Source organism: Drosophila kikkawai, chromosome X (genome assembly GCF_030179895.1).
Source record: "Drosophila kikkawai strain 14028-0561.14 chromosome X, DkikHiC1v2, whole genome shotgun sequence".
Lineage (NCBI taxonomy): Eukaryota > Metazoa > Arthropoda > Insecta > Diptera > Drosophilidae > Drosophila > Drosophila kikkawai.
Genome location: NC_091733.1, coordinates 21,588,703 through 21,615,358, shown reverse-complemented (window position 1 = coordinate 21,615,358; position 26,656 = coordinate 21,588,703). Strand labels below are relative to the sequence as shown.

Sequence of the window (26,656 nt, the reverse complement as noted above, 5' to 3'; positions counted from 1 at the left end):
CCACCTACCGTATGCCATAACTAAATAGTTTGCTTAGACCAGCGATCCCGGTGAAGAACGTTTGACTAATGATGACTCTTCTTGTTATTGTATCTTCTGTCTTAAACTTCTCTCTCTCTCTCTCTCCCAACCGCCCACACACGAACACTGAAAAAAAAACACCAATACCAAATACCAATTACCCAAATACCACCACCACGAACGAACGACCTGACATGCATCGATAACTAACGATCAATAACTATCGATGCATCGAACCATGCCCAACCGATCGCACAACTGCCAATGCCAATCCCCACAATTCGTTATCGATTATTTGCGATTGCAAAATTGATAAATTCAATAAATTCCTTACCTTTTGCAATTTCCCTTTAAATATCCCAAAATATTCCCCTACCCAAAAAAAAAAAATATCCCCCTGAATATTCCCCCCGAACTACTACTGGCAGATGTCGACGTCAGCCGGTTGGGATGGTGTACTGGACGCCATAATCAATGAGGAAGCATGCGATCCACCCGACAACGACAAAGGCTATCCGGGCAATTGTGGTTCAGCGACCGTTGGAATAACGTTTCTCCTCTCATACCTAGTTATAAGCTTTTTGATAGTTATTAATATGTACATTGCTGTCATTCTCGAGAACTATAGTCAGGCCACCGAGGACGTGCAAGAGGGTCTGACCGACGACGACTACGACATGTACTACGAGATCTGGCAGCAGTTCGATCCGGAGGGCACACAGTACATACGGTACGATCAGCTCTCTGAATTCTTGGACGTGCTGGAGCCCCCGCTGCAGATCCATAAGCCCAACAAGTACAAGATCATATCCATGGATATACCCATCTGTCGCGGCGACCTCATGTACTGCGTCGACATTCTCGACGCCCTCACCAAAGACTTCTTTGCGCGCAAGGGCAATCCGATCGAGGAGACGGGCGAGATTGGTGAGATCGCTGCCCGTCCGGACACCGAGGGCTATGAGCCGGTGTCCTCCACCCTGTGGCGCCAGCGAGAGGAGTACTGTGCCCGCCTCATCCAGCACGCCTGGCGTAAGCATAAGACGCGAGCCGAGGGCGGTGGCGGTGGCTCCTCCGATCAGGAAGGCGGCGGCGGCGGCGGCGGCGGCGATGATCTGGGGGATGCCGCCGATCATGCGGACGCAGGAGATCCCGATGCTGAAGTGCCCGAAGCGGAGGGTAATAACGGTGCAGAAGGAACAGAAGATGGTGCCGCTGGAGATGGTGCCGCCGATGCCGAGGGAGAGAGCCATGTAAATAGTCCGGCTGATGCGGCAGCGGCAACGGCGGCAGGAACGGCCGGTAGTCCCGGTGCGGGCAGTGCCGGAAGACAGACCGCCGTTCTCGTGGAGAGCGACGGGTTCGTGACCAAGAACGGCCACAAGGTGGTCATCCACTCGCGATCGCCGAGCATCACGTCGCGCACGGCGGATGTCTGAGCCAGGCCTCGCCCCCCCCTCCAAGATGCACGCGAGTATTAGCATGAGTACGTGTTGGACGTTGCCAGGAGCTGCACGTGGCATGTGGCATGCATGCCGCGGCGTGTGGCAACAGTGAGCTAACAACAACAAGGAGAACAACAAGCATAATTTTCTGCTATATATAATGAAAGTACAACAAATACAACAACATCCAAACAACCCCAAAAAAAAAGCAACTCAAAAGCCACATCCCCCAACGATACCATCCATCCTCCAGTCAGCAGAAGGAACACACAACCAGAAGAAGAAACCCAGATATCAACCGAGTTATCCACATTTCCCCAGTATCCAGTATGTTATATACCCCACATTATATGGTTAACCATTGTTCAGTTTTACGATTACGAGTCAGCAACCAACAACAATCATACTTAAGCTAATCCGAAATGTCTAAATAATTTGTAAGCAGCTCGTAGTTCAAATCGATTTAGGCGTTTTCCCAAAAACCCAATAACAACAACAAACTATTGGCCTAAGCAGGTAGAAGAGGAAGAACAGCACACAACACACTCACACACACACACATCATACAAACACATATACACAGCGCATAATACATGAAAACATAAGCCATACGAAATAAAACATATGGAAAACCCCAAAGAAACGTAAAAAGAAACAATTTAACAACAATAATTCAACAACAATTCAACAACAATTTAAACCAAAGATTCAATAACAACACGCTTGATTTAATTAATTACTTAAAATAATAAAACACACAAATAAAAACCATAAAGAAGAAAGGTAAAGTCAAGGCAGAAGCAAAGCAAATCTCACGAAAACTCCCAAAAAGCAAATGCAAAGAAACCAAAACATTATAAAAGCCGATTCAATAATTATAAACAAGATGAGACAACACCAATTTGCATAGTTTATATTGAAAATTTATCAAAATAACTAATTAAAACCAAGTAAAAGAAACACACCAACCAGCAAAAAAAAAAAACAGTGGGACTAAATCAAAAGCGGAAATCTGAAACAACTGTAGTAACTGTAACTAAACAGATAGTAATAATAACAACCGAGAGACGATAACAACAACAACAACAACAACCGCCTGAACTGCCATTGAAAGCAATACTAAACCTGAAACTAAATAAACAACAACAAAAACCAAAAGAGAAAGGAATAAAACCAAAGCTAAATGTCAAAGTAGATTCACACATACCCCCAAAAAAAAACACCCACAACATTCGCACACATATTCACACTCACACACACACACACATCAGAGGAGGAAAAAGGGGAAAATGGTTAACGAAAAACAAAAACAGAGAGTAATTTCAGAGAAGAAGAAGTTTCGACCTAAGCGATGATCCCATTCAGTCCAGCAAGAAAGTTCAAAGCAAACATTTCACCAACACACATACACCACACACTCACACAGAGCAGAGATGGTTGAGGTTATGGCCCCACATTGAGGTTATGTCCTCTCTTTGAGGTTATATCCCCTTTTTTTTGAGGTTATGTCCCAGTGCAAAACCGATAAGGAAACACACACACCCGACAAATAATAAACAGTACCAAAAAAAATCCTTGGAGTTGGGGCGCATGGAGCCAAAGGAAGTGGAAGTGGGACAAAGACAAAGACGAAGACGAGTAAGAGATATAGATCCTTGAAGGACAAATACCTTAACGATTCTAATTCGTTGAATTCGAGCAATCAACAACACTAAAAAAACAAAAAAAAAACAATTAACCAAGCGAGCGATAATGCGGAAAAAGTGTCTAAAAGATTAAAAAAAAAAAAAACGAAAGAAAGTAAGATAAAAAGCAAAAACAATACCAAGAATGTGAAGTGAAAGATGAGTTTGATGTGAAACGAAACAGAACCAGTACCAAAAGCAAAAGCAAACACACAAGTTCAAAGCGAAGCAAAGCAAGTGCTAAAAAGACGAAACAAAAAGTTAAATAAAAATAAGAAAGAGTTTAATAAAATAGCCGTTGATGAAGGAGAGTGTGTGTGCGTAGCACAGGAGCAAATAGAGGGTTACGAAAACGAGTGGACAATTTGAACTAGTTTGGTTTTCAACGTACTCTATTTTCTCATACTTCTTATCTTTTTTAACTTTAACCTACGAGTAGAAACGAGCGAAGGTCGCGATTAAAGCTAAATTACACAATGATCAAGAACAAAGGATAGTAAATACGAATCGAATATATATTACACGTAATTATAACATAACTAATTTAACTACAATACGATATATTGATACTGAATTCAATTCAAACAAAGTTTTAGCCCGACCGCTTATGAGCGTAGCATACTTTCCAGCGCCAGCGCCAGAGCCAGCCGCCTTCGCATTCGCTTTCCCTTTCGTGTCCGCCGTAGGAGACGAGTCAATCCAGAAGGACACGTAGCATTCGATTAATCGATAGCCAAGCGATAAGCCCAAAAAAAAAAAAAGCAAAACAAAAATCGAATATTCCGTTCAGTTGCGCCCAAATTACGCCAAGCTAAGCTTTGTTTGAATCAGCTTTACTGCATTTCTGATTTCTTTGGTTTCTCTGTCGTTTCATTTACTATAGCAATGCCTTTACGCCGCTGTTCAGTTATGTATCGACAAGCAAACGATTAACGATTACCAATTACCGATTTACGATAACGATAACGATATGTAAGGCTTCATCGAATTGGCCCCGCTTAACAGACAGGTGGGGAGCATTCCGATCCGAGTGCCGCAGCAAACGAAAGTTTATGTGAGGTTCCATCGCGCACAAACCATACACATGCACATGGACATTAACCCACACACCCACCCCACACACTCACATATATGCATATATATATATACATGTATATATAGAAACTCACACACACAGACACATGTAAATGCTTTGCTAATGCTTCGAAATTGCTGCAATCGTAAGAGGTGAATGAAAAACGATAACTTTGGGAAAAAGCGCTTTTTGGTTTTGACAATAACTATTCACTTCACTGACAAAATCACTCACAGACACACACCTAGACACAGAGACAGACATGGACATTGAAAGGACCTTCTTTCAGTGGAGATCCTCTTCTCGCCGACTTACTCTCAATCTCAATTCAATATCAACTCAATTTCAAGCGATCTCCGACCTTGAATAGAAGCGAAAAATAATATACGAATCATGCTTTCACACACTGCCTGACCTCTAACTATCTGTTAAATCAATTAACAATGCGGAACTTGGCCTAAGCACATCCAAAACCAACATCGGAAAAACCAATCAACCTTTTAGCTTAAACAAAAAAACATATTTTTGTTAACGTTCTTCAAACATGTTTAGGTTTCGCTCATGTTATCTGTTGATTGCCATAGTATAACAGTTTTATAACTGTTGTAAAACCGTTGAATAACCCATTAAAACCCAAATTCCGTAAGATAGTTCCTCTTGGCCGGACAATTAAAATCAATTAACTTTCCATAAAACCAACAAAAATTATATGAAGACCTTAGGCCGTTCCGTTTTTCCGATATATCACCACATCAGGCGTTCAAGCGCAACCTCTTTATCCACTCCAATCCTCACAGAAAAAACACAAACAACAAAAATTGTAAATTAATTACATTGTGTACATTATGGGGACCAGTTTAAGCGTTGCCTTAGAGTCCAGAAAATAAACTGTTTATTTGTTGCGCACGCTTAGACAAGAGCTTTTTCGATGATCATACACCCAAGCGGCCACCACCGCCTGATCCCCTCTTCCTGCAGGGTCATTAAGAACCCAATGACCCTTCACCCTTACCCGCCCTTTTTTTTAACCAAAGACGCAAAGCATAGTAACGCAACGCGAACCCGACTCGAACAGATTCCGCTTTGGTTAACCGCCTTAACCTCAACATTAACCGTTGCGGCTCTTTGTTTTGACGCCTTCATCACCCGTAGCCGTAGCTGCATCCGTTTCCGTATCCGTATTTCGTACTTCCTACTTCCCGTTTCCCCCCTTCACATTTATTTGACGCTTGCCAATTGCCAATTATGTAACGACTTGAATGTAGCTTCATTATTATACATTTTGTTGGCTGTTTGACAAATAATACGAGTACCCACTTCGATAACTAATAGATCACATGGAAAAATAAAATAACGCAAACACGATATGTCGATTGGTCGATTTTATATCGATCGAGTCGATAATAATAAACGAAACGAAACATGCTATAAACTAATAACAGAAAATTAAGTTTGAGAATTCCGTACAAAATGCATAAGTTTACCGAAAAAGCATATAATATGAGAGAAAACTAAACGAATAATATATATACTTATACTGAGTGCACTGTTATAAACGAGGGGCGGGGCGAGATTAAATAAAAAAAAACAAAAAACAAAGGCAAAAAACAACAAAATCGAATCAAACGACAAGAATAAAAACAACAAAACTTTATTATAAATGGTATATCCTTCAAGATATTGTACTATCTATATGTGTGTGAACAACATCATCTGAAACAACAACAGTCACACACATGAGGCTTATGCAACCAAGGAGCAAAAAAAGAAAAACTACTGAAAACACTAAAAACTAACTAACAAAATGGCGGCGAACCGGAAGAGATACTCTTCTTTATAATAAACGTGTAAATTTCGAATAATATTTAAACGCCGATTATAGGTATATGAATTTTAGCGAAACTGAAACCGAAACCGAAACCGAAAACGCAAATCGAAATCGAAAAGTTGAATAATAGCTGAGAGGACGGATAGAAGGACAGTAGGAGTTGAAGATGGGCAGGAGGATGTCGTCGAAATATGGATAATGATGATATTGATAAGGAGAAACAAATCTATTTCATATTTTTAGCATACGTGTAAACATATTTTTTGTGCCGAGGTTACGTTCGAAGCAACACGCGCATCATTGCCATTAGACAGAATAAAATTAATTATATATACAATATGCCTAAAAACGATACGGGAAACCAGAAACTGAAAACCAAAAACTACAACTAATTAATTTATAATAAAACCAACAACTGCATATTTTGTGCTGCTGAAGAAAGTCACAACGCAACAAAAAAAACAAAAAAAAAAACATGATAACAATAAAAAAAAAAAAAAACAAATAAATTTCTAACAATTTTAGAGCAATCCAAACACAGATACACTCACACAATCACGCCACACACACACACACACACACACACACACATCCCACTCACCACAGGAGAGTGGACATCCCTGACGAATATTTGCGCCGCCACTGTGGCGCATACACCAACAAGAGCGAGATAGAACGAGCACAGTGGCGGCACAAGCCGAAATACCAGAACAACAACCACAACAACAAGGATATAACATTTTTTAGATACACTTCAAACAAACAAAACAAAAATCAAAGCGTGGAAATTTCTATATTAGTTAATAATAAAATCCTTTTTGTTAACACACTATATTAAAAGAAGCAGAGAAAAACGAAAAACCAGAAAAGAAAACGGAAAGAAAACCAAACAAAAGATGGACAAAAACTTTAGCTTTATACTCGTACATTTGTAATATATTACATAAGTCTAGTTAATTACATTAAAAAAAGAAAAGAGAAACACAAAGGAAATAGAAAATATATATATTATAAATTAAAATTATACAAAAAAGGCAAAACCAAAAAAATTTTACAAATAAAAAAATCGAAAAACCACAAAAAAAAAAACAACACAAAAACCAACCAAAAACCAAATCAAACGAAGCATAGCAAATGAAATTCGAAGTAAATTAAAAAACAAAAAAAATAGCGAACCAGGAAAATCTAAAAAAATTACAAAAAAAAAAAAAAACAAACAAAAATGAACTGTAAAAAAAACAAAAAACATTTAAATGTAAAACAGCCAGTTATTATGCATAGCTAATAAAAATTCAAATACAGAAGGAGAAGGAGGAGACGAAACCAAGAAATAAGAACAATTATTGCAATTAGATATTCTACATAAAAAATTCTAAATCTTTAGTAAGGCATATAGGGTGCATATACGAACATAACACACACACACACTCCACACACACCACATTCAAGCATTCCCGTCTACGTATACGTTTACTCCTAGTATATCCCTAGATCAATGGTTAGCTATCCTTAGTTCCAGTCTTATCGGTTGCAGTGCCACCACCCACCACCACCCACCACCCCCCTCACCACAAAGCACAACAGACAGGAGCAGGTAGAGAAGCAGAAAGCTAAAGCAGAAACAGAAGCCAGCAAGGACCCACTCACACAGACGACAAGCAGCAGAGATTAGGATACCAAGCCAAGCCTATAATCCTATATGAATGAATACCAGACACACACACACACACACACACACAAACACACAATTACGAAAGTTGCCATCCAGCGAAGTATTTGCAATTTATATTGAGAGCAAGAATTAATAGCAGTTTATACATATATGAAGCCCGATAAACATGTAAAAGAAACCGAAACCGACAAAAAAAAAGAAAACCAAAAACAGACTGAAGAAAATGAGAATTATTTAACAAGAAAATTTATATATATAATGATATAGTGCATCCAAGCTATATATGTATGAACAGAATCACAAATTGCCAAGCTGCTTTTACATGCATCCAGAGCTAAGCCCAGACACCCACCCACACACACACACACACACATGGACACACAAGGACATACAGAGGAGATGAAGCAGCTATAAATGAGATATGATTGAAATATGTACTTATATTTATACACCAAGCAAAGCTAGCAATGGATACATTATACTAAGAGAAGCATCATTTAAATATACATATTAAAGGAAGTCTTAACTAGATCAAACAACAAAAACCGATATAACAGATCAGATGGAGATCCAACGATGGACATTGAAATTGAAGAGGAGACACCAGGCACCGTTAGCATATTTTTTTTATACAAAATACAATTTAAGCAAATGAATACGAAAATCAACAAAAATTGAGTAAATTATTAGTGAGAAACCGAAGCAACTGATGATGTCTTTGTAAAGACTTTATATATGCCTGCCATATGCCTACATCTGCCTAGCTGTCTGACTCTAACACACACCACACACCACACACACACACTATACACCACACCTTCTGCCCCTTTCTCTATCTCTATGTCTCTTTCTCTCGCTTCTACAGACAGACACACATTTCATCAACCCAGAACCGGAGCTTAGAGAGGCGCACCGGAGCTCAGAGTGTTCAAGCTTCTTCATATCCTTGTATGCGTTTATTAGCTCAACCCCTTTAGTTTTTTTGTACGGGCCCCCTGATCCACTGGTCAGGAAGGACCCTCACACCCCGATCCAGCCGTTGTCGAGCAACTCTATTTGATAGCAACTTCCCCGGCTACAAATTCTTAGTGGTTCAGATGGCTCTAGGACAACCAACCAGACACAGTCACAGACACAGACACAGACACAGACACCGACACTGACACCCATATACACAGAGATTCTCCCCTAAAAGATGAAAAAGATATATACATATGAATATGTAAAGAATATATATGTGCGATCAAGTAAAAGCAGCTACAAACAAAAGAAAAACCAAACAAATATACAAGAAAAAACCAAAAAAAGAAATGCTAAAAATTATGACACCCGCCACTTTTCTACTAAAAAGAAATTGACTGTATATATATATACAAATATATATATATGATAATATGAGTATAATTATGTAGCAGTATAACAGTATGTGTAGTATAACACTTTGTCCATTTGCTTGACAAACAGACACACACACACACACAAACACACAACTCATACAACAAAACCATAGACACCCACACTCTGCATTTTGTTGTCCATTTTGTTTTTCTTTTTTTTTTTAAAGAGACATTAAAGCCTGTATAAGCGATACTGTTTAAATCTTGCAAAATATTACAACCTCAGTGGTTTTTGATGATAATATGAATATGTATAACGATCACAAACGAGGATCGCTGTCAGACATATAAATGTTTTCGTGGGCACAATCTTCGATTTTCGATTGAAGCTAGCCTCTTATTATCGATTTTTTTCGACAGGATACGAGTATTTACCCACACCACAGGAATCCATTACACACACACACATAATATATATATATTAATATAAATATACATATATATTTTTTTTATAACAACGTATGGGAAATCTATATGGGACAAATGAAACACAAGAACAACAATTTTTGTATGTATTCATTTTTATTAAAAATAATACGGAAAAATGGGAAAATACAAACCGGAAACTAAAACAGAAACACTCGTAATACACACACAGACAGACAAGAATTGTTTTTATAAAGATATATTCGATTAATGTATTTAAAATAAAAGTAAAACGAAAAGAAACAAACGCCTGAATTAGTTTATTACGCAAAATAAAAGAATTATAATTAGTTAATTCAAAATAAAATAATATTTAAAAAAGAAAAACCAAGCATACCCAAAAACAAAAAGAAAACCACAACTGCACAATAACATCTAAATGTAAAAAATATGAACTAAAACATAAACAAAGCAAAAAGCTAAGGAAAAAGCCCAAAGGAAACGCGCTAACAAGTAAACGATTTTTATTTTCATTATATATAAATAATTAACGCTTTTTTAGTTCTCCAGCCAGTTGCATAATTTATGTATAATTTATAAAAAAAAAATAATAATAATAACGACAAAAAACAAATTATAATAAAGAGCAAACTAAAATAAATCAAATTAATAAATGGGCAACCTAATAATATTGTAATGTAATAAATGAAAAACAAACGATACAAAAACGAAAGGAATATATATATATAATTAAAAGCGAAATTTTTTCACACTTTAGCTTAATAAATTGTAAAAAAAAAATACAAAAAAAAACAAACAAACAAACAAAACTGAAATAAAATGAGATTTAATTGAATTTGTTATGCAAATGAAACTCAATTCGTGTTTTTCTTGATTTCTAAATTACGCTCCTTTAGCTTAAATCTTCAACAATTCACCAATTCACCAATTCCAATGGAGACATTGGAATAGTCAAACTTTGCTGACCAGCTCCAACCGAAAATTCAGGTATGTATGCTCTTAACCATGAACAATACCCCCATGGAAACATTGGAGTAATAATTCCCTGGCCCTTAATGGAATCCGCTCTCATTAAATAAACGGCAATTGATTGTATTATAATTTCTTTTATTTATTTATTTAGTTATGTGTATATATATGTATATATACGTATCGTACAAAATGTTCAAACAACAAAAAATATATATATATATATATTTATATATTTCGATATAATGTTTTGTGTATTGGGATTGTGAATTTGTTTAGGGCCGTTCATTCGTCGTTCATCATTTACTTAATTAAACATTGTTGTTGTTGTTGTTTTTCTGTTGTTGTTGTTGTTGTTGTTGTTGTTGTTGTTGAGTCTATTGATCTGACTTTAATTTATTAAATATATTTTTTTTAACCTTTGTTGTTAATGCAAGTTACTTGAAATTAGCATTTGAGGTTCTCGCTGCTGTGTTTTTGAATTGGTAAAAATGTATGTATTGCCTCGACCTCCGATTGTTTTTCCTTTCTAGCGGGGCTTTCTAATTTCGGAGAACTCTTTTGTTTTGTTTTAAATTATTGCGGTTGCTAAGAGTAGAATTGCTATTTATTCTTGGCTTACTCGATCAGTTTTGTCATTAACCATAGCGTATATTTATTTATATTTGTATATAGTTTTGTTTATGATGTAAGTTAATGTCTAACTCTTGCTTTGTATAAATTCTCTTCTCGATTTAGTGTCGCTTTTGGTTTTGTTTTGTTTTTCTTTACTTTTTTTTTTTTAATTTAAACAATTGTTTCGTCTTTATGGGCGTTTTAAAATGCATATCAAAGTTCTTAATTAGGTTTTTTTTAAGAGCAGCATATATAAGTAAGTTTCAACTCGATCGTATTTTTTTAATTTTTAGTGTTTTTTTTTTTTTTTGTTTTTTGTTTGTTTTATTTTTGAGGAGTTACAAATATTGTTTGTCCATTTTTCGCTTTAGTGTAAATCTTTGACTGCTTACGGTATTAGTGCTAAAAATTAAATGTTTAAAGTTAAAGTTTATCTTTAGCTTTCTATGTATGTATATATATTAAACGTAATATTTACTTTAACTGTTACTGTTACACGTTACTCTTTCACTTGTATTCTATTTGCTTCTCTGCTGCGCGGTTAACTCTGGTTTAGCTTTGTCGGTCAAGTCGGTTTTTCATATTCATTTTCATTCAAGTTTTTCATTTCTCTTTCTTCTTGGGGATGTGGGGGGAAAAGGATACTGACAACACAACAATTCTTACTCCGGGGCAGGGCAATTTGATTATTTATGTATGTTTGTTTTATGTACAAAGTGCTGAGCCGCACTTCGAAACGAATTCCGAATTAGTCCGAAGGAAAACACCAAACAGAAGGGTAGTACTTTTGTTTCTTATGTAAATGTTTTTGCTTTATTTTCAAATTAATTTACAACTTTCGCGTTTTTCTTTCAGCTCTTGCAAGATACAAATAAAAAAATAGGGTTACAAAAAAAATCGTATAGATATATAACTTTTGGAAAAACAATAAAAAAGTAAAAAGGTAAAGATAGGGGGAAAAAACGCTTTCTCTTTTCGCTCTTACGTTACGTACTGAATGCAAAGAAAAATCGAAACAAACAACAACAATTAAATTTATACACTTGTTATCTACAAAGAAGTCCGTTGTGTGTGTGTGTGTGTTAGTGTGGGTGTGTCTGTACGAGTGATAAGAAATTAATATTTAATATTAAAAAAGAGACGGGAAAGTATACAGTACACGCGAATAGGTGCCAGTATTGCAGGTTAAACTTAAGAAAAATGTGCATAATAGAAAGAATTATAATCGTACAACTAAAATGGTTTTGCGACTTAGACTCTGGCTCTTCAATTACATATAGATCTATGTATGTGTGTGGTTGCGTCTCTCATTTGTAAATATATAAGTTGCTGTTGTTGTTGCTAATATTAAACTTCAACCATTACGACTTCTTCGCTTTGCATCTTTTTGTTTTGTTTCCTCTTTTTTTTCTTTACGTACGTAGTAGTTGGTGTTCTGCGTTTTTGTTTGTTTCTAGATCTCTGTTGTTGTTGTTGTTATTATTTGTTGTTGGTGTTGTTGTTGCTGGTGTTATGCTATATATGTTCAATAATTGGTTTCGTTATTAGTTCTTTTTTGGTTTTTTTTTTTTGTTTTTGTTGTTTTTTTGCTATATAAACTGTATAAATTGCCTGCCTTCCTTCCTTCTTCTGCTACGCTGAACGTTTTGTCAAAAAAGTATTTTTGTTTTCGATTTTTGCTTTGTTTTTTCGAGTTTTTTGCTTTGTTTTTCTAGTTTTTTAGTTTAGCTTTCACTTTTTTTTTTGTTTTTCGTTTACTATTTATGCCTTAATGGTAGAGCTTTTGTTTTTGTTTTGTTGGTGTATATATATATATATGAATATATATATATATATATATATATATATATATGTATGAATATATATATATATACATATATATAGGCCATATGCACGGGACTAAAGTTTATCGCTGCTTAAAGACTAACATTTATAGACCTTCCGTTTGTTGTATCTGGATGCTGTTGTTGTTTCTTGATGTTGTTGCAAGTAAGAAAGGTTGCTGGGTTGCCGGTTTGCTTTAGCTTTAGCTTTTGCTGCTGCTGCTGCTACTACTTCTGTTAAGTTGGCTTGCTAACTGACACTGGACACTGACACACAGAGGACACAGAGGCCAGCCTGTCTGTAGTTTCATCTTCGCTCTTGCTTGTTATGTAGTACATATCTTTCGTATATAATAGGTATGTAGCGTAAATTAATGTATGTGTTTATATATGCATCCTGCTGATGCTCCTTCATCTCCATCTCAATCTCCATCTCCATCTCCACTCCTCCTCCTCCTCTTCTCGCACACCAAAATATCATATCAGGCATATTATATTGCGAACCGCCGCCTCCTGCTACCTCTAGTTATCGCCATTCTGCTGCAGCTCTTTCAACTTCTCCTCGCGTGGCTTGGCATTGCCAAAGATGGAGGCCGATTGCTTAGTCTCGGCTACCGCATTAATCGGCGCGGCAATGGTCCGTGGCTTCAGCTGCAGGCGTGGCCGTTCGTTGTCGTCTGTGTGCGGATAGAATGCAACACAGATTAGGATAACAGCTCTCACCAATTCAAAAGAGTATCTAATTTGTACTCACCAATGGCGCCCATCGAGGAGCCACCACCGCCGCCGCCACCTCCTCCACTGCCACCGCCTAAGCCGCCGCTGGGACGTTCACTCTGCTGGTTGGGATTGTAATGGGTACGCTCGCGGTCACGATGCCGGCTGAAGTTGTTGTAACGATCGCCGTCCCGGGACTGGTTGCCATAGCTGCCCTCCCGCTGGCCACGGTCTCGATCCTGATTGCGCTCGAACCGATCGTCGTTGTTAAAGTTGCCGTACCGACCCCGATTCGCCGGCCGATCTGCAATGGGTAAGCAATTGAGATTATCAACTGTTGGCCAATGTGGGCCCTGCTTAGAGAGTATTGGCTTAGCATGCTAGCTAAAATGCAGTTCAAAGTGGTACAAAGCGTGCGGGGGGGTTGAAAGGTTGTCGATTTCAAATCTATCTAAAGGGGCAAGTGCTTAGTGTCTACAGATAAAAAACGGCTTAACTTGGGGGTATTGGGGATGGCCGATTGCAAAGGAAGGGGCGTACATTGTTACATAAAACTAAAGCACAAAATACTTTAAGAAAATCATTTTTGAAAAACTTGAAAAGAAACATGAAATACTACAAGGAAAAATTGGAAGTCTGAGAAAATATTTTATATAAAATATATGTATTATATAAATATTTATATTATATAAAATATATATTTAAAACATATATGTACTTCCGCTGACATAAACTTGTCTAGTATAAAGTTCAATTGAGATTATGTCGTATTTTTGTTTTTTTTTTACAGTTTTATGTAGAACTGGGAAAAAACCAATACTGATCGATATATATCGATTTTTTCGATACTCAATACATCGATTTTATCCGATCTTTTAGAAATGAACATCGATTAAATCGAAAACAATTATTTATTTGAAATAAAGACAGAAAAAAAGGACCAATTACATGGAAAAAATATATATAAATAAAAATTTATTTTTATATTTAAAAAAAATAATAAAAAATTCAAAAAATAAATAAATTTATAACATTGGTTTTTGCAGGCAAAAAAAGAGATTATTTTCAATTTTAGGTACATTGATTGTTTCAAAACCGAATCGAGGAATAGACCAAAATTGAAACAATCAATGTAATCGAAGTTGACTTCCAATTTTTATTCCAGCTCTAGATATATGGCGTTTTAAAAGCCTAAGAAACGACATAAGCTCGCAATTAATCATATACTTTGGCGAGTTTCTTTCAGCAGACAATATATTTATAGCCTTAATCCCATTAAGTTTAGTTTTCTACTAAAAGCAGGGACCCTATGCTTTACAGAGCTTTTGAATTTATATACTCCAACCCAAATACACAAGAACTGGTAAAGGAAAGCAAAGCAAAACCAACTCAACATCAGCCTGAAGAACCGCGGGGAAAAAGTCAAACCGAAAAGCTGGAACGGGGACAATAACACAAACAGATAGTTGAATGGAGAAATAGAGTGAGAGGGAGACTAGGGGATCACTTTCGAGGACTACAGCATGGATGTCGTCTCTGCCATGCGACCGAATCGAATGAAAGTATTTTAGAGTCAGGATCGGAGACGGAATCGGATCAGAATCAACTACTTAGTTTTTGGTTTTTTTTGGCAGCACTACGAGGGATGCAGCTACGTGTTGTTGGTTGATTGGTTGCTTGGTTGGTTGATTTGGTTGGTTGGACGGCAGATAAAAATGCTTTACCATTGTATCCTCTATTCATGCCACCGCCGGAGCCCGCGCCGCTGCCGCCGCCGCTGCCGCGACTTCTATCATTGTGACCACCATAACTATCATTGTACGAACCTCTACTATCGCCGCGATTACCCGATCCGCCGCCGCCTTCGCGACCGCCGCCGTTGCCGCCGCCAGTCCCAGGACCGCCCCTGCTGTAGGACTGACTGCTGCCCCCTTGGCGGGGCGGGCCGCGCTTCTGGAAACCGTCTCGGCCGCCGTCGCGGCTCATGCCTCCGCCACCATTGCCGCCGCCGATACCGCCACCAGGGCTGTAATTATAAATAAAACAAAAAAAAAACATACAAATTAATTTTCAGGGTATTATCCAAAAAGAGTTATTTCTACATACCGATTATTTTTCCGACCATCGGCAATATCAATGCGCAGTGGCGCCGATAGATCGTCCAGCTTGATCCGTCCGTCGCACTCTAGCGCCCGCTCCAGATTGTCCAACGTCTCGAATTCCACATAGCAAAATCCTTTGAACTGATCCGTTTCCCGATCCTTGACCAGCCGCACGTTCTTCACCTCAAAGTCTTGGAATATTTTGATCACATCGCCCTGCACCAGGCCCTGCGGCAGGTTGCCGACGAATGCGACAAAGGGCGGTTCCTGTGGCAGCTGCTTTGCCTGCCGGTCGCCACCGAATCCGCCTCTGAAAATGGAACAAAAAAATACATGTGATTTAGGGCTGTTTATAAAGCTACAGATGTGTGCCTAGCATGGATTCATTCACAGGCTTTGTGGGTGATTCGTTGGCCAAACAATTGAGAGGATGATGTCACCAAAACAGGCCGACTTTTCATTCAGCTTTTCCGCTTTTCGATTCAGTTGTATTTCCACTGGTGACTTTTCTGTTAAAGCCCCATTTCAAAGGAGCCATACCTCATGGCACAGTGGCCTTTAAAATGTAACTAATTTGTTGACGAATGCTCCTCAAATGTGAATGCGAATGCGAATCCGATGCCGTCGTTTCCCTCGGCTTCTTTTTTGGTTTTTATTTTGTTTATTGTTGCCCGACTTCTGCGTGTATATATTATTGTTTCCGATTGATGTTTATGCTCGTGGTGGAGCGCGTTGCCTTACTGAATCCAATTAATGGGGGTGTGTCTGCATCTTCTTCTTCGGCTTTTGGGGCCGAGCCACCCTTGGAGCTACCCAGGGCCCGCTCCCCCGGCAGCCCATCCATCCCGGCTCCAGAGCAAACAACAACAAACGGCACGGCACGGGACGGAAACGGCGACGGAGACGGGGACAGGTGTCAAATGGAGGGGCAAAAGCGCGCGCTTTTGCGAGGATTCTTGATCTATTTTTGGGGGACACATGCTGCTCCGCCGGTTGGTCGCTCCAATGCTGCCGGCCCCGGCGCCGCCATTTCCCGAAAAGCGAAGAAAAAAAAACACACGGAAAAAGGAGGAAAAGAATGTAGAAAAAACACGCACACTAGAGCACATACGCACGCACACACAAAGGCGGCGACCAACGACCGACACGTACACGCGTATATATATATGTATATGTATGTATTTTGTGTGCGCGTGTGCGGGTGCCTTTTTGCCCAAACCAAACCGCGTGCATTATTTCACATTTGGGTACAACGTCGGCACAATTGACTCACACGCGTCGCGATGACATCCACTGGTCTTTCCGCACTCCCCCGCCGGCCGGTGGGTGCAATTGCAAAAATAATTTAATAATATTTACCTAGCGTGTTCATAACCACCTCTTCCAGCCATGTTTTTTTTCAAATGGGCGAATTCGCCGCAGTCTGAAATACCAGCGATATTCGCCGCCAGTGCTGCCCATGCTCCGTTCCTGAGCCAGTGTGTGCACACCGCGAATTAAAAGCGACGGGCAGCACCGGCGAATTCGCCGCGCAGGTCGCTGGGACCGAAAAGTCTGGCAGCACTGTTAGCTGGGACCGAAAAGTCTGGCAGCGCCGCGGCACGAGCGACCAGCGTTGCCAGACTTTTCGCTCCCAGCGACCAAAAGTGCCAGATCGTCGGTATAGACTTTATACTTACATTTGACATTCTACATGAGAATTCGACCCCAAGCATGTAAAACCTTGTTTTGACATTTTACCTTGAAATTCAGAGGGACCAAGGAGAAAACATCAAAAAATATCAAAAACATCGCGATTTCGATATTTGGGCAAACAAATTTCACGATTATCCTTTTAACGCTGTCACTTGAAAACATTGCTAGTATCGATAGCAGAATTTTCCTTCCTAAAAAACCACCGGTAGTATCGATAGACATCGATATCTTCTTCTTCTTCTTACACCAGAATTTGACATTCTACATGAGAATTCGACCCCAAAAACGAGAATTCGACCCCAAGCATGTAAAACCTGGTTTTGACATTTTACCTTGAAATTCAGAGTGACCAGGGAGAAAACATCAAAAAATATCAAATAAAAACATCGCGATTTCGATATTTGGGCAAACGAATTTCACGATTATCGTTTTAACTGCTGTCACCTAAAAACATTGCTAGTATCGATAGCAGAATTTTCCTTCCTAAAAAACCACCGGTAGTATCGATAGACACCGATATCTTCTCTTCTTCTTCTTACACCCGCCACTGCGAGATTGTACACGTTTTCCCAAATTTTTTCTTTCGTGAAGTGTATTTTACCTTTTTGTTGCGTTTCGCCACCCGGAATCCCACAGCACAGTCACGGATACAACATGGCACTCACGTCGCGCTTCTACAACGAGCGGTACCCGGAGATCGAGGATGTGGTCATGGTGAACGTGCTGTCCATCGCCGAAATGGGCGCATACGTGCATTTGCTGGAGTACAACAACATCGAGGGCATGATCCTGCTCTCTGAGCTGTCCCGGCGGCGCATCCGATCCATCAACAAGCTGATCCGCGTGGGCAAGACCGAGCCGGTTGTTGTCATTCGTGTGGATAAGGAGAAGGGCTACATTGATTTGTCCAAGCGCCGGGTGTCGCCCGAAGATGTGGAAAAGTGCACGGAGCGGTTTGCCAAGGCAAAGGCCATCAATTCGCTGCTGCGACACGTTGCCGATATCCTTGGCTACGAGGGCAACGAGAAGCTGGAGGAGCTCTACCAAAAGACCGCCTGGTACTTTGAGAAAAAATACAACAGCAAGACGGTGGCCTACGACATCTTCAAGCAGTCGGTGACGGACCCCTCCGTCTTTGACGAGTGCAATCTGGACGCGGAGACCAAGGAGGTGCTGCTGAGCAACATCAAACGAAAGCTGGTCTCGCCCACGGTCAAAATCCGTGCGGACATCGAGTGCTCCTGCTACGGCTACGAGGGCATCGATGCGGTCAAGGCGTCGCTCACCAAGGGCCTGGAGCTGAGCACCGAGGAGCTGCCCATTCGCATCAATCTGATAGCGCCGCCACTGTAAGTTTTGCCACGATGATGAAATTCAATCCGGTTAATGATTGTTATTCCCTGCCCAGTTATGTGATGACCACGTCCACCACAAAGAAGACAGACGGCTTGAAGGCTCTGGAGGTGGCCATTGAGAATATTCGCGCCAAGATCATTGAGCACGAGGGCGAGTTTAAGGTGATCATGGCGCCCAAGCTGGTCACTGCCATCGATGAGGCTGATCTGGCCCGTCGCCTGGAGCGGGCCGAGGCCGAGAACGCCCAGGTGGCCGGTGACGATGACGAGGAGGATGGTGCCGATCAGGAGGGCATGCAGTTTGATCCAGAGAAGGAGTTCAATCACAAGGGATCGGCATCGGCGGCGGCAGCTGGTGAGAACGACGATGACGAGGAGGATGAGGACTAGAGTACAGCAACGGCAACAACAGTTACAACCGATTTTTGCATATTAATAAATCCCCATTATGTGACCATAAAGAAGTTGTAGCCTTTTTATAAATTATACCACTAAACGTAACGAACTCCATTAAAAGTGAAAATGAAACGTGCAGAGCCCAAAATGTGAAATCAGTGCGCTGGTTTTTATTTTCTTTAATTTCCAAATCCAAAACAATACTCGACCTTTTATTGAACCCAATTTTCAGTGTTTCTTGACATTTTGCCTTAATACTAGCTCAAATTGTATATAATGTTTATATATATGTGTGTTTGTGTATATGGTTAATATATATATTATTATATATATTAATAGTCAGGCGTACTCTTTCCCTTTCTCGTTTGTGTTTCCTCGCAATACAGCTTCAGCTTTTTGTTGATGCGGCTTGGTTCCATCACCACTTGCTCCGTCCAATGTCCAGTTATCCATCGATTATCTCGCATCGATTCCTTGCTTGTGTCTTTACTCTATATTTAAATATATATATATATATTTTTTTTTTTGGCAGGACCGCCAACAATTATTTGAGATTTCGTGATTATAAAACTCGGGGGAAAGAATATTTTTCTAATTAAATTAAATTGTTAGATTTGAACAGGAGTGTTTTTTTTTTTTTCAATGTATGTATAGACTTTCCTTTTAATATACAATTTTTCTATAGCTGTTTTCAACTTAAAATATAATTAGCTCGGGGATAAGTAAAATATTTGACTTTTGTAAATGAAAACAAAGAATAAAGCTGAATAAATTGTGTAAATAATTGCAACGGTCCCTGATTTTTGTTCAATTAAATCGCCCATTTTAACTTTTTTCTCTCTCATCAATATGCTCCTCAAAATGATCCGCTGTGGAAATGCACCCTAATTATTAGCTATTGTACATCGTAACAACGATCTGTAAATATAAAAAAGTGGCTTTAGCTTACAAAAATTTCACTAAATAAGAAAGGTTTGTTTTCGTAATCGTTTCCGTTTTCATTGCTTGTTTGTTGTTGTTATGTGTGTTCCATTTGTTTCTTTCATTTCTCTGTTTTGTGTATTATTTTATATTATGTTTCTTTTTTTTTTTTGGTATTGCTCGGAGTATTTCGTTTCGTCCTGTTGCAATCCAGTTTCTGGCTGTGGGGAGTGGGGCTGCTTGAGGTGGGGGCTGTGGCTGAGGCTGACGCAGAGGATCGAGCCGCGTTCAGCTAAGACCGCCGCCCGAGGCGGCTGCGTTCCGGCTGAGCAGCACGGAGCTGGCCGCCTGCTTATTGCCGCCGCACATGCGCAGTACGGTGAGCACATCGCTCCGCGGATAGCCCAGGGCCATGAGATCGGTGACGTCCTGTTCGGTGAATCGATCCAGCGGCTGGATGGTGTTGGGACCGCTGCCGCTCGTACTGCTCCCGTTCCCGCTGCCGCTGCCGCCACCGCCACCGCCCTCTCGCTTACTCTGTTCAATGGCATCGGCAATGGCCTGTTGCTCGAATGAATCCTCAGAATTTCCCGTGAGTCGGGCACCCACCGGCAGTTCGCTTTCCGGCAGAAACGGCGTTGTCGTTCCGGTGGTGCCAATAATCAGCAAATTCCGCTGCAAATCGATGAGGCACTACCAGGGATATAGGGAATTTATCAATAATATATTCACTTATCACACCTTATCGTTGGCTCACCTGATGTCGCTTCAGCATGTCCAGACCCAGCAGCATGTCCATGGGCTGATGACCCAACACCGTGAAGCTAGACGTGAGGTGATCGTTCTCGATCTGCAGCTGCACCATGTGAATCCTTCCCAGAATGGGCTGTGTGCCGACACCCTTGGCCACACCGTTCCAGCGCGTGTCCACTAACCGATTGACATGGCAGCGTTCGGCACAGTCCTTGCTCATGATTGTCGTCTGGGCGCCCGAGTCCACAAAGGCCTTCACCGGTATTCCATTCACCTTGCAATTGATGTAACTGCAAAGGCATCAACAAGCAAATGTTACCTTTTAGTGGCTACGGTTAGGAACCCAGCAAAAGACTTACAGCATGGTGACCGTGCCAAAGATTTCCGGATTGTACTCAATGGCTGCCGCCATGTTGTCCTGAATGTTCTTCTGCTTGATCTCCTCGGCAATTAGACGCTGAGCCTCCTCGTCGAAGGGATCGGCGTTTAGCATGCGCATCCGCTGCTCATTCCGCCGCTTGCGCTCCGATATATGCTCACGGAGCAGACGGGCAAAGGTTTCCTGATCGCCGGAATCGATGGCCTCCGCCAGACGCGGATTATACTGACGCAGCAGCGACAGTGTCTCGGGACTGGACAGGAACATTTGTCGCACTGCCGCCGGATCGTCGTCGAAGTTGACATTGAACTCGTCGGTCAACGGGATGTCTGTGGGATTGCTGCTGAACTGCTGCTGCTGCTGTTGCAGCTGCGTTCCCTGCTGGGTGCTCCTCCTTGTGGGCGGACTGCCGCCGGTGCTTGTGCCCGGAACGGCGATATTGCTAAAGTCCAAGCCAGTCCAATCCATTGTTGGATTGGTGTTGCCTAAAATAAAAATTAAGCATTATTTAGAATTCTTCAAACTAATGTTTAAGTTGTTATTTGAGGTCTAAAGCTTAAAGATTTCAAGTTAATAGAGTCTGTTGTCCTACATGAAAGGTGAAATATGGATATAACCAAGCTACATATGTATACTTATATACATCTGTACATGCTCCGTGCACTGTTTGGTATTTAAATTCTTGGCGCCGCCCACACCTGCATGCAGTCACCAGGCTATGTACAAAAAAATAAAAAATATCACGACGATCCCATTCCAATAGACAAGGCCAACCACGCACACAGGGGTCAATGGAATGGAGCGCCATGAGCACCACAAGCACCTGCTGGTTCTTCTCCACTTTCCTAGCCTCCTCCTCTCTTCCTGTGCCGTATCTCCCTCTCCCGCTTACTTTCCCGCTGCAATGGTAACAGATAAGCCTTGCTCCCTCTCCGCCGCCGCCGCCGTGACCCGTAACACTCACACACTCAAGTACGCGCCGTTCCAGTGTGCGTGTGTGTGCGAGCGTGAGCGTGTCTCACTTATTTTGGAATGTGCAAAAAATAAAAAATAAGAAAGCAACGCGTTTATTTTTACCAGCAACTGCGCCACACAGATCTTTGCTTTTCCAAAAAAATTAAAAACAAGTAAACAAAAAGAAATTAAGAAAAAATGCGGGCACACACACATGCACATGCACATACAATTGATGTGTGTACATAATTGAAAATTTTGAAAACCAAGTGTCACAAAAGCCAGAATCGCATTTCAAATTTCACCACGAAAGACAGGAGAAGGCTGGCCAGCAAGGTGCCAAACCCCGCCAGAAATTGACCCACTTTATGACTAAACTCCCGAGTTCCTCCTCCCTGCTCTCCCTCAGCTAGTTTCCCCTCGGGTGGGCTGGCTTACCTGGCCGATTGACGCTCCTGCGTCGCTCCAGCATGATGAAGTCGCCATCGCCGACGCCGCACTGCTGCAGCGAGTGCTTGTTGTTGGTCAGCTCGCGTCCGTTGAAGAGCACAGCTATTTGGGACACCTCCGCACCGATCTCCATGGCGCACAGCGCCTTGAGGTTCTCCAGCTCCAGATCTTGGGCCACGTCCAGGCAGAAGACCTTGTCATCGCTGGTGGTCACTGTGATTTTCATTGCTTCTGCCGCTGCCGCTACCGCTGCTGCTGATGTTGCTACTGATCCTTACGGCGCTGCTTGGGACTGGGAACTCTGGCTGGATCTGGAGGACTAGTTATCACTGCGTATTCCTCTTTTACTGTGTGCTGATAATTCTACTGCTGCTGCTGTTGTTTTGACACAGCGAAAACGCCGCCTCCGCAACCAGGGTTGCATGGGCGAGTCTATCGATGGTCCTGTCGTGGCATAGACAAAATCATTCCTATTTAAATTAGAGCATATTAACAGATTTTTAGAGATAACTATCAATTTGGGAGGGGTATCGCAATAATTTAACACATTTTTCAAAGCAAATCGGTGAGAGATTATAAATTTTTAGGCTTTTGTGGTAACAAAAGAAAAATTCTAAATGTTGTGTTGGATTAAATGTTATTGTGCTTTCTTTTAGTTAACTATATTTCATAAATAAAATTAATGCGAATAAACATTTTGTGTCTAACGATGTATGTATATCGATGATTGCTGTGGTGCCATCGCTAGTTAGCTAAAAATTGTAGTATTTATAAAACTGTAAGCTTTTGTATTATTAAAAAAAAAAATACTTTTTTTTTGAGTTAAATTATATATATAAAAATTCATTAAAAAAAGTTGTATTTGTGTATTTTTTATTTGGCTATCGATGTACATATATCGATGACTGGCGTGGTGCCATCGCTAGGTGGCACAAAATTTCTTGTATTTACTTTATTCGATTGGCCCAACTGTGACTGACTCACCTGGGGAGCCTCTCTGTTTGTGCGTTAGTTTTATCCATCAACTCCCAGAGATTAACCCGTTCGGGGCCACCGATAAGGCGTCGTCATGTCCACGCAGCATGCGGAGAACGAGGAGATTCCAGCGCAGAAGTCCAAGCGACCTTCAGGTGAAAACACACAATTCGATGCCACTCCACACCTCGCACTCCCACACACACTTGCGCATGTAACAAGTTGCTGTGCGTGATAAGGGGCCCCTCGATGGAATCGGAATGGCAGGGAATGACTAATGTCCACTCACTGCTCAGCTTATTGGTTGTGCGTGAAATCGATTTTCGGGCCGTCCTGCGCGCCACACCTCCCGCTCCCTTCCCCGTTCCGTGCCATATGAGGTCATATGCTAACCTTCTGCTCCTCCTCCTTATCCTTCCTTAGATTCGGCCTTCAAACAGCAACGCCTGCCCGCCTGGCAGCCCGTACTCACCGCTCGCACAGTCCTGCCCACGTTCTTTGTGATCGGAGTGCTCTTCATACCCATCGGAGTCGTCCTGCTGCACCTGTCGAATACGGCCAATGAGCATATCATCGACTACACCTGGTGCGGAAACGGAAACGTCAACTGTTCTGATTATTTGGAGAAGAACCCGGGTGGCCAGTGTAACTGCGCGATAAACTTTACCCTTCCCAAGGATTTCAATGTGAGTTTTGGGTTTGGAAAGAAGCCCCCCCATGTAACCCGGTTAACGCCTTGCTTCCTTCACTGTTTCAAGGGCGTGGTGTACATGTACTATGGCCTGACCAACTACTACCAGAACCATCGGCGTTATGTGAAGTCGCGCGACGACGAGCAGCTGCTGGGCCACCTATCGCAGACGCCCAGCTCGGACTGCACACCCTTTGCCATCGATCCGGACACCAATAAGCCGATTGCTCCCTGTGGCGCCATTGCCAACTCGCTGTTCAATGGTGTGATTTGCCCTTAAATCGATGTGAAAACGCTATCTAAGATTTTGATTCCTTCCAGACTCGCTTTCTTTGTCGCATGCTGGCTCTGACATCAAGCTGCTCAAGACGGGCATTGCGTGGCCTTCAGATAAGCGGGTAAAATTCCGCAATCCGGAGGGCAACCTTAACGTTTCCCTCCAGGACTTTGCAAAGCCCTTGTTCTGGCAGAAAGGCCTGGCCGATCTGGATCCCGAGAATCCGGAGAACAATGGATTCCAAAATGAGGATCTGATTGTATGGATGCGAACCGCCGCTTTGCCGAGCTTTAGGAAGCTCTATCGTCGGCTGGACCAAACGGAAGCCACCTATGCCAAGGGTCTCAAGGCCGGTGATTATACGCTGAACGTCAAGTATCGTAAGTCAGGCTTTAGTTTTGGATTTGGACCTATGAAATAACGTATGTTTATGTTTTTAGAATATCCGGTTGTCTCGTTTGATGGCACCAAGCGCATGATCCTGTCCACTACCTCTGTGCTAGGTGGCAAGAATCCTTTTCTGGGTATCGCCTACATTGTGGTTGGCGCCATTTGCATCACGTTGGGCCTGGCCCTGCTCTTTATTCATGTGCGCTGCAGTCGTAGGTGAGCCAGATTTTAGCCTCCTGCTCCCCTCCTCCTCCTCATCATCATCATTCCATTTCCTGTGATCCTGCTCCTGTTTCCGTTCCCATTGCCCCCGCACTGCAGTAGAACCGTGAGCCTTGGGCCACCGAACAAAAGGTCTGGGAAAAAGTGGTCAGGAAGAAAAAGCCCAGAAGCCACCATCACCTAACCGAAGTCCCACACCCACTCCCACCATCATCATCATCATATCTCATGGCCAAATAAAGCTATTGCCGGTGCGCGATAAGTATTGATGATGCTTAAGTAGTTGTGGCTTATCGGGCACACTGGCCAAAAATGATTGACAAGCATTTTTAAGAGGGCTCTTGAACTAATCGAATGTTTCCGTTTCTGTTTCTGTTTCTGTTCCCCCAGCAGCAACATGGAGATGATCAACGTGAATCCCCACACGCAGTACTCTTAGGCCCGGCAGAGCATTCCTGGCGGCTGCTTCACACATACATATATAGCTTTAGTAGAATCCATCTGTTTAAGCCCTATCAGCATAAAGTAGCCCCTATTGACCAACTCTCGCACCCTGTGTTCTTCTCGACCCTGCTCGGCGCCGTATGTTATCCCCAGGAGCTGGCTGTGCCCCCCACTGTTAATCCCCATTTCTGTTGTCCGCGTGTGCACCAAGTACAGGACTTGTGATTATTTTTTTTGTTACTAACTTATAACTCGTATCCTTGCGCATGACACCACAGGGAAGAGCCGTACACGAACTTCCACCATCGCTAGACAAACTGACAAACAGGTAATGAGTCACTTTGTGCCGTTTGCCCGATATATTACTATGTTTATACGCGCTAATAAACCTTTTGTAATGACAAGTCAGTGGTTTTTGTGTGTTTAATTTCTCTGTTCTCCAAGAAAGAGAAATTAGGGTTTGGTAATGAAGTAAAGTCGTTGAAAAATGTTGCACCACCCAAATGAAGCCTATTTTGCAAAGACTAAGTGTATATACGTAGCATGTGTGTACATGTTCTGAAAAGATTTTGAAATAAAAACAAAGCACAAGATCGAGTTTCCTCAGGAATCTTTGTTTATGGGACAGGGGACTCTGACATTGGAAATTTAAGCTTATTTCGTGCATGCTGAAGCATGTTTGGCCAGGTTTTCACCTTTTATTTTAGTTTTTATAGTTATAGTTATAGTATTTTTTAAGTTTTCGATTTTTCCAAAAAATATTTTAAAAAAAAATTACATAATTTCTTTAAAATTTTATAAGGAAAAAAACCTTTAATTGCAGTATGCATATTTATTAACCCTATAACAAAAATTAAATGGAATTTATTGCATTTTTGGCTTTGTTATAGATTTCTCTAAATTAGTACTTTTTAATTTTTTAGAAATGTTTTTTTTTTTTTACATTTTTTTTTTGTAAATTCTTCCACTGTACATTCTTACTTCTTCCATTCCGCCAAAGATAAAAACACATAATGGT

The 26,656-nt window shown here is 41.1% G+C and overlaps 5 protein-coding genes across 9 annotated transcripts in view; 3 read left to right on the top strand and 2 right to left on the bottom strand.

Moving 5' to 3' along the window:
- Positions 1-10,379, top strand: part of para (sodium voltage-gated channel paralytic) — a 69,337-nt gene extending 58,958 nt beyond the window's left edge. Inside the window, exon 31 of the mRNA XM_070288286.1 lies at positions 450-10,379. Within this exon, the coding sequence (XP_070144387.1) occupies positions 450-1,460 (1,011 nt within the window). The 3' untranslated portion in view covers positions 1,461-10,379. The remainder of the gene's footprint in view (positions 1-449) is intronic.
- Positions 10,380-11,368: 989 nt separating this feature from the next.
- eIF4H1 (eukaryotic translation initiation factor 4H1) lies at positions 11,369-17,237 on the bottom strand. Of its 2 annotated transcripts, none has more exons than XM_017174515.3 (5): positions 17,096-17,237; positions 15,741-16,046; positions 15,359-15,660; positions 13,672-13,938; positions 11,369-13,594 (listed from the first exon to the last, which is right to left on the bottom strand). In XM_017174515.3, exons 1-5 carry the CDS (start codon positions 17,125-17,127, stop codon positions 13,440-13,442), a joined length of 1,062 nt encoding a protein of 353 aa, XP_017030004.2. In that variant the 5' UTR covers positions 17,128-17,237; the 3' UTR covers positions 11,369-13,439. The 2 variants fall into 2 exon arrangements, with proteins under 2 accessions (XP_017030004.2, XP_017030005.2); XM_017174516.3 differs by having other exon boundaries at positions 15,461-15,660; positions 17,096-17,236.
- A 668-nt stretch (positions 17,238-17,905) lies between these two features.
- eIF2alpha (eukaryotic translation initiation factor 2 subunit alpha) lies at positions 17,906-19,250 on the top strand. The gene is made up of 2 exons (XM_017174514.3): positions 17,906-18,780; positions 18,840-19,250. The coding sequence occupies exons 1-2, from the start codon at positions 18,086-18,088 to the stop codon at positions 19,174-19,176; spliced, it is 1,032 nt and encodes a 343-aa protein (XP_017030003.1). The 5' UTR covers positions 17,906-18,085; the 3' UTR covers positions 19,177-19,250.
- A 1,004-nt stretch (positions 19,251-20,254) lies between these two features.
- rngo (DNA damage inducible 1 homolog rngo) lies at positions 20,255-23,236 on the bottom strand. Its single transcript, XM_017174513.3, has 4 exons — positions 22,628-23,236; positions 21,216-21,720; positions 20,861-21,146; positions 20,255-20,796 (listed from the first exon to the last, which is right to left on the bottom strand). The coding sequence occupies exons 1-4, from the start codon at positions 22,863-22,865 to the stop codon at positions 20,392-20,394; spliced, it is 1,434 nt and encodes a 477-aa protein (XP_017030002.1). The 5' UTR covers positions 22,866-23,236; the 3' UTR covers positions 20,255-20,391.
- A 334-nt stretch (positions 23,237-23,570) lies between these two features.
- Positions 23,571-26,235, top strand: Cdc50 (cell cycle control protein 50A). 4 transcript variants are annotated; one of them, XR_011445700.1, is made up of 7 exons: positions 23,571-23,769; positions 24,038-24,300; positions 24,373-24,568; positions 24,627-24,962; positions 25,023-25,188; positions 25,297-25,445; positions 25,588-26,235. XR_011445700.1 is itself a non-coding variant. In XM_017174530.3 (6 exons), exons 1-6 carry the CDS (start codon positions 23,709-23,711, stop codon positions 25,631-25,633), a joined length of 1,068 nt encoding a protein of 355 aa, XP_017030019.1. In that variant the 5' UTR covers positions 23,571-23,708; the 3' UTR covers positions 25,634-26,235. The 4 variants fall into 4 exon arrangements, 2 of the variants coding, with proteins under 2 accessions (XP_017030019.1, XP_017030018.1); XR_001770892.3 differs by having other exon boundaries at positions 25,294-25,445; XM_017174530.3 differs by lacking the exon at positions 25,297-25,445.
- Positions 26,236-26,656: the final 421 nt, after the last annotated feature.

Excerpts from the sequence above, each read along its gene's own strand:
- eIF4H1 (XM_017174515.3), bottom strand. The coding sequence starts at position 17,127 with ATGGCTGGAAGAGGTGGTTATGAACACGCTAG. Across the intron at positions 16,047-17,095 it reads GGTGGTTATGAACACGCTAG|AGGCGGATTCGGTGGCGACC; the intron begins GTAAATATTATT and ends TTCCATTTTCAG. Across the intron at positions 15,661-15,740 it reads GATGGTCGGAAAAATAATCG|CCCTGGTGGCGGTATCGGCG; the intron begins GTATGTAGAAAT and ends TTATAATTACAG.
- eIF2alpha (XM_017174514.3), top strand. The coding sequence starts at position 18,086 with ATGGCACTCACGTCGCGCTTCTACAACGAGCGGTACCCGGAGATCGAG. Across the intron at positions 18,781-18,839 it reads AATCTGATAGCGCCGCCACT|TTATGTGATGACCACGTCCA; the intron begins GTAAGTTTTGCC and ends TTCCCTGCCCAG.
- rngo (XM_017174513.3), bottom strand. The coding sequence starts at position 22,865 with ATGAAAATCACAGTGACCACCAGCGATGACAAGGTCTTCTGCCTGGAC. Across the intron at positions 21,721-22,627 it reads CAGGAGCGTCAATCGGCCAG|GCAACACCAATCCAACAATG; the intron begins GTAAGCCAGCCC and ends TTTTTATTTTAG. Across the intron at positions 21,147-21,215 it reads TTTGGCACGGTCACCATGCT|TTACATCAATTGCAAGGTGA; the intron begins GTAAGTCTTTTG and ends ATGCCTTTGCAG.
- Cdc50 (XM_017174529.3), top strand. The coding sequence starts at position 23,709 with ATGTCCACGCAGCATGCGGAGAACGAGGAGATTCCAGCGCAGAAGTCC. Across the intron at positions 23,770-24,037 it reads GAAGTCCAAGCGACCTTCAG|ATTCGGCCTTCAAACAGCAA; the intron begins GTGAAAACACAC and ends ATCCTTCCTTAG. Across the intron at positions 24,301-24,372 it reads CCCTTCCCAAGGATTTCAAT|GGCGTGGTGTACATGTACTA; the intron begins GTGAGTTTTGGG and ends CACTGTTTCAAG.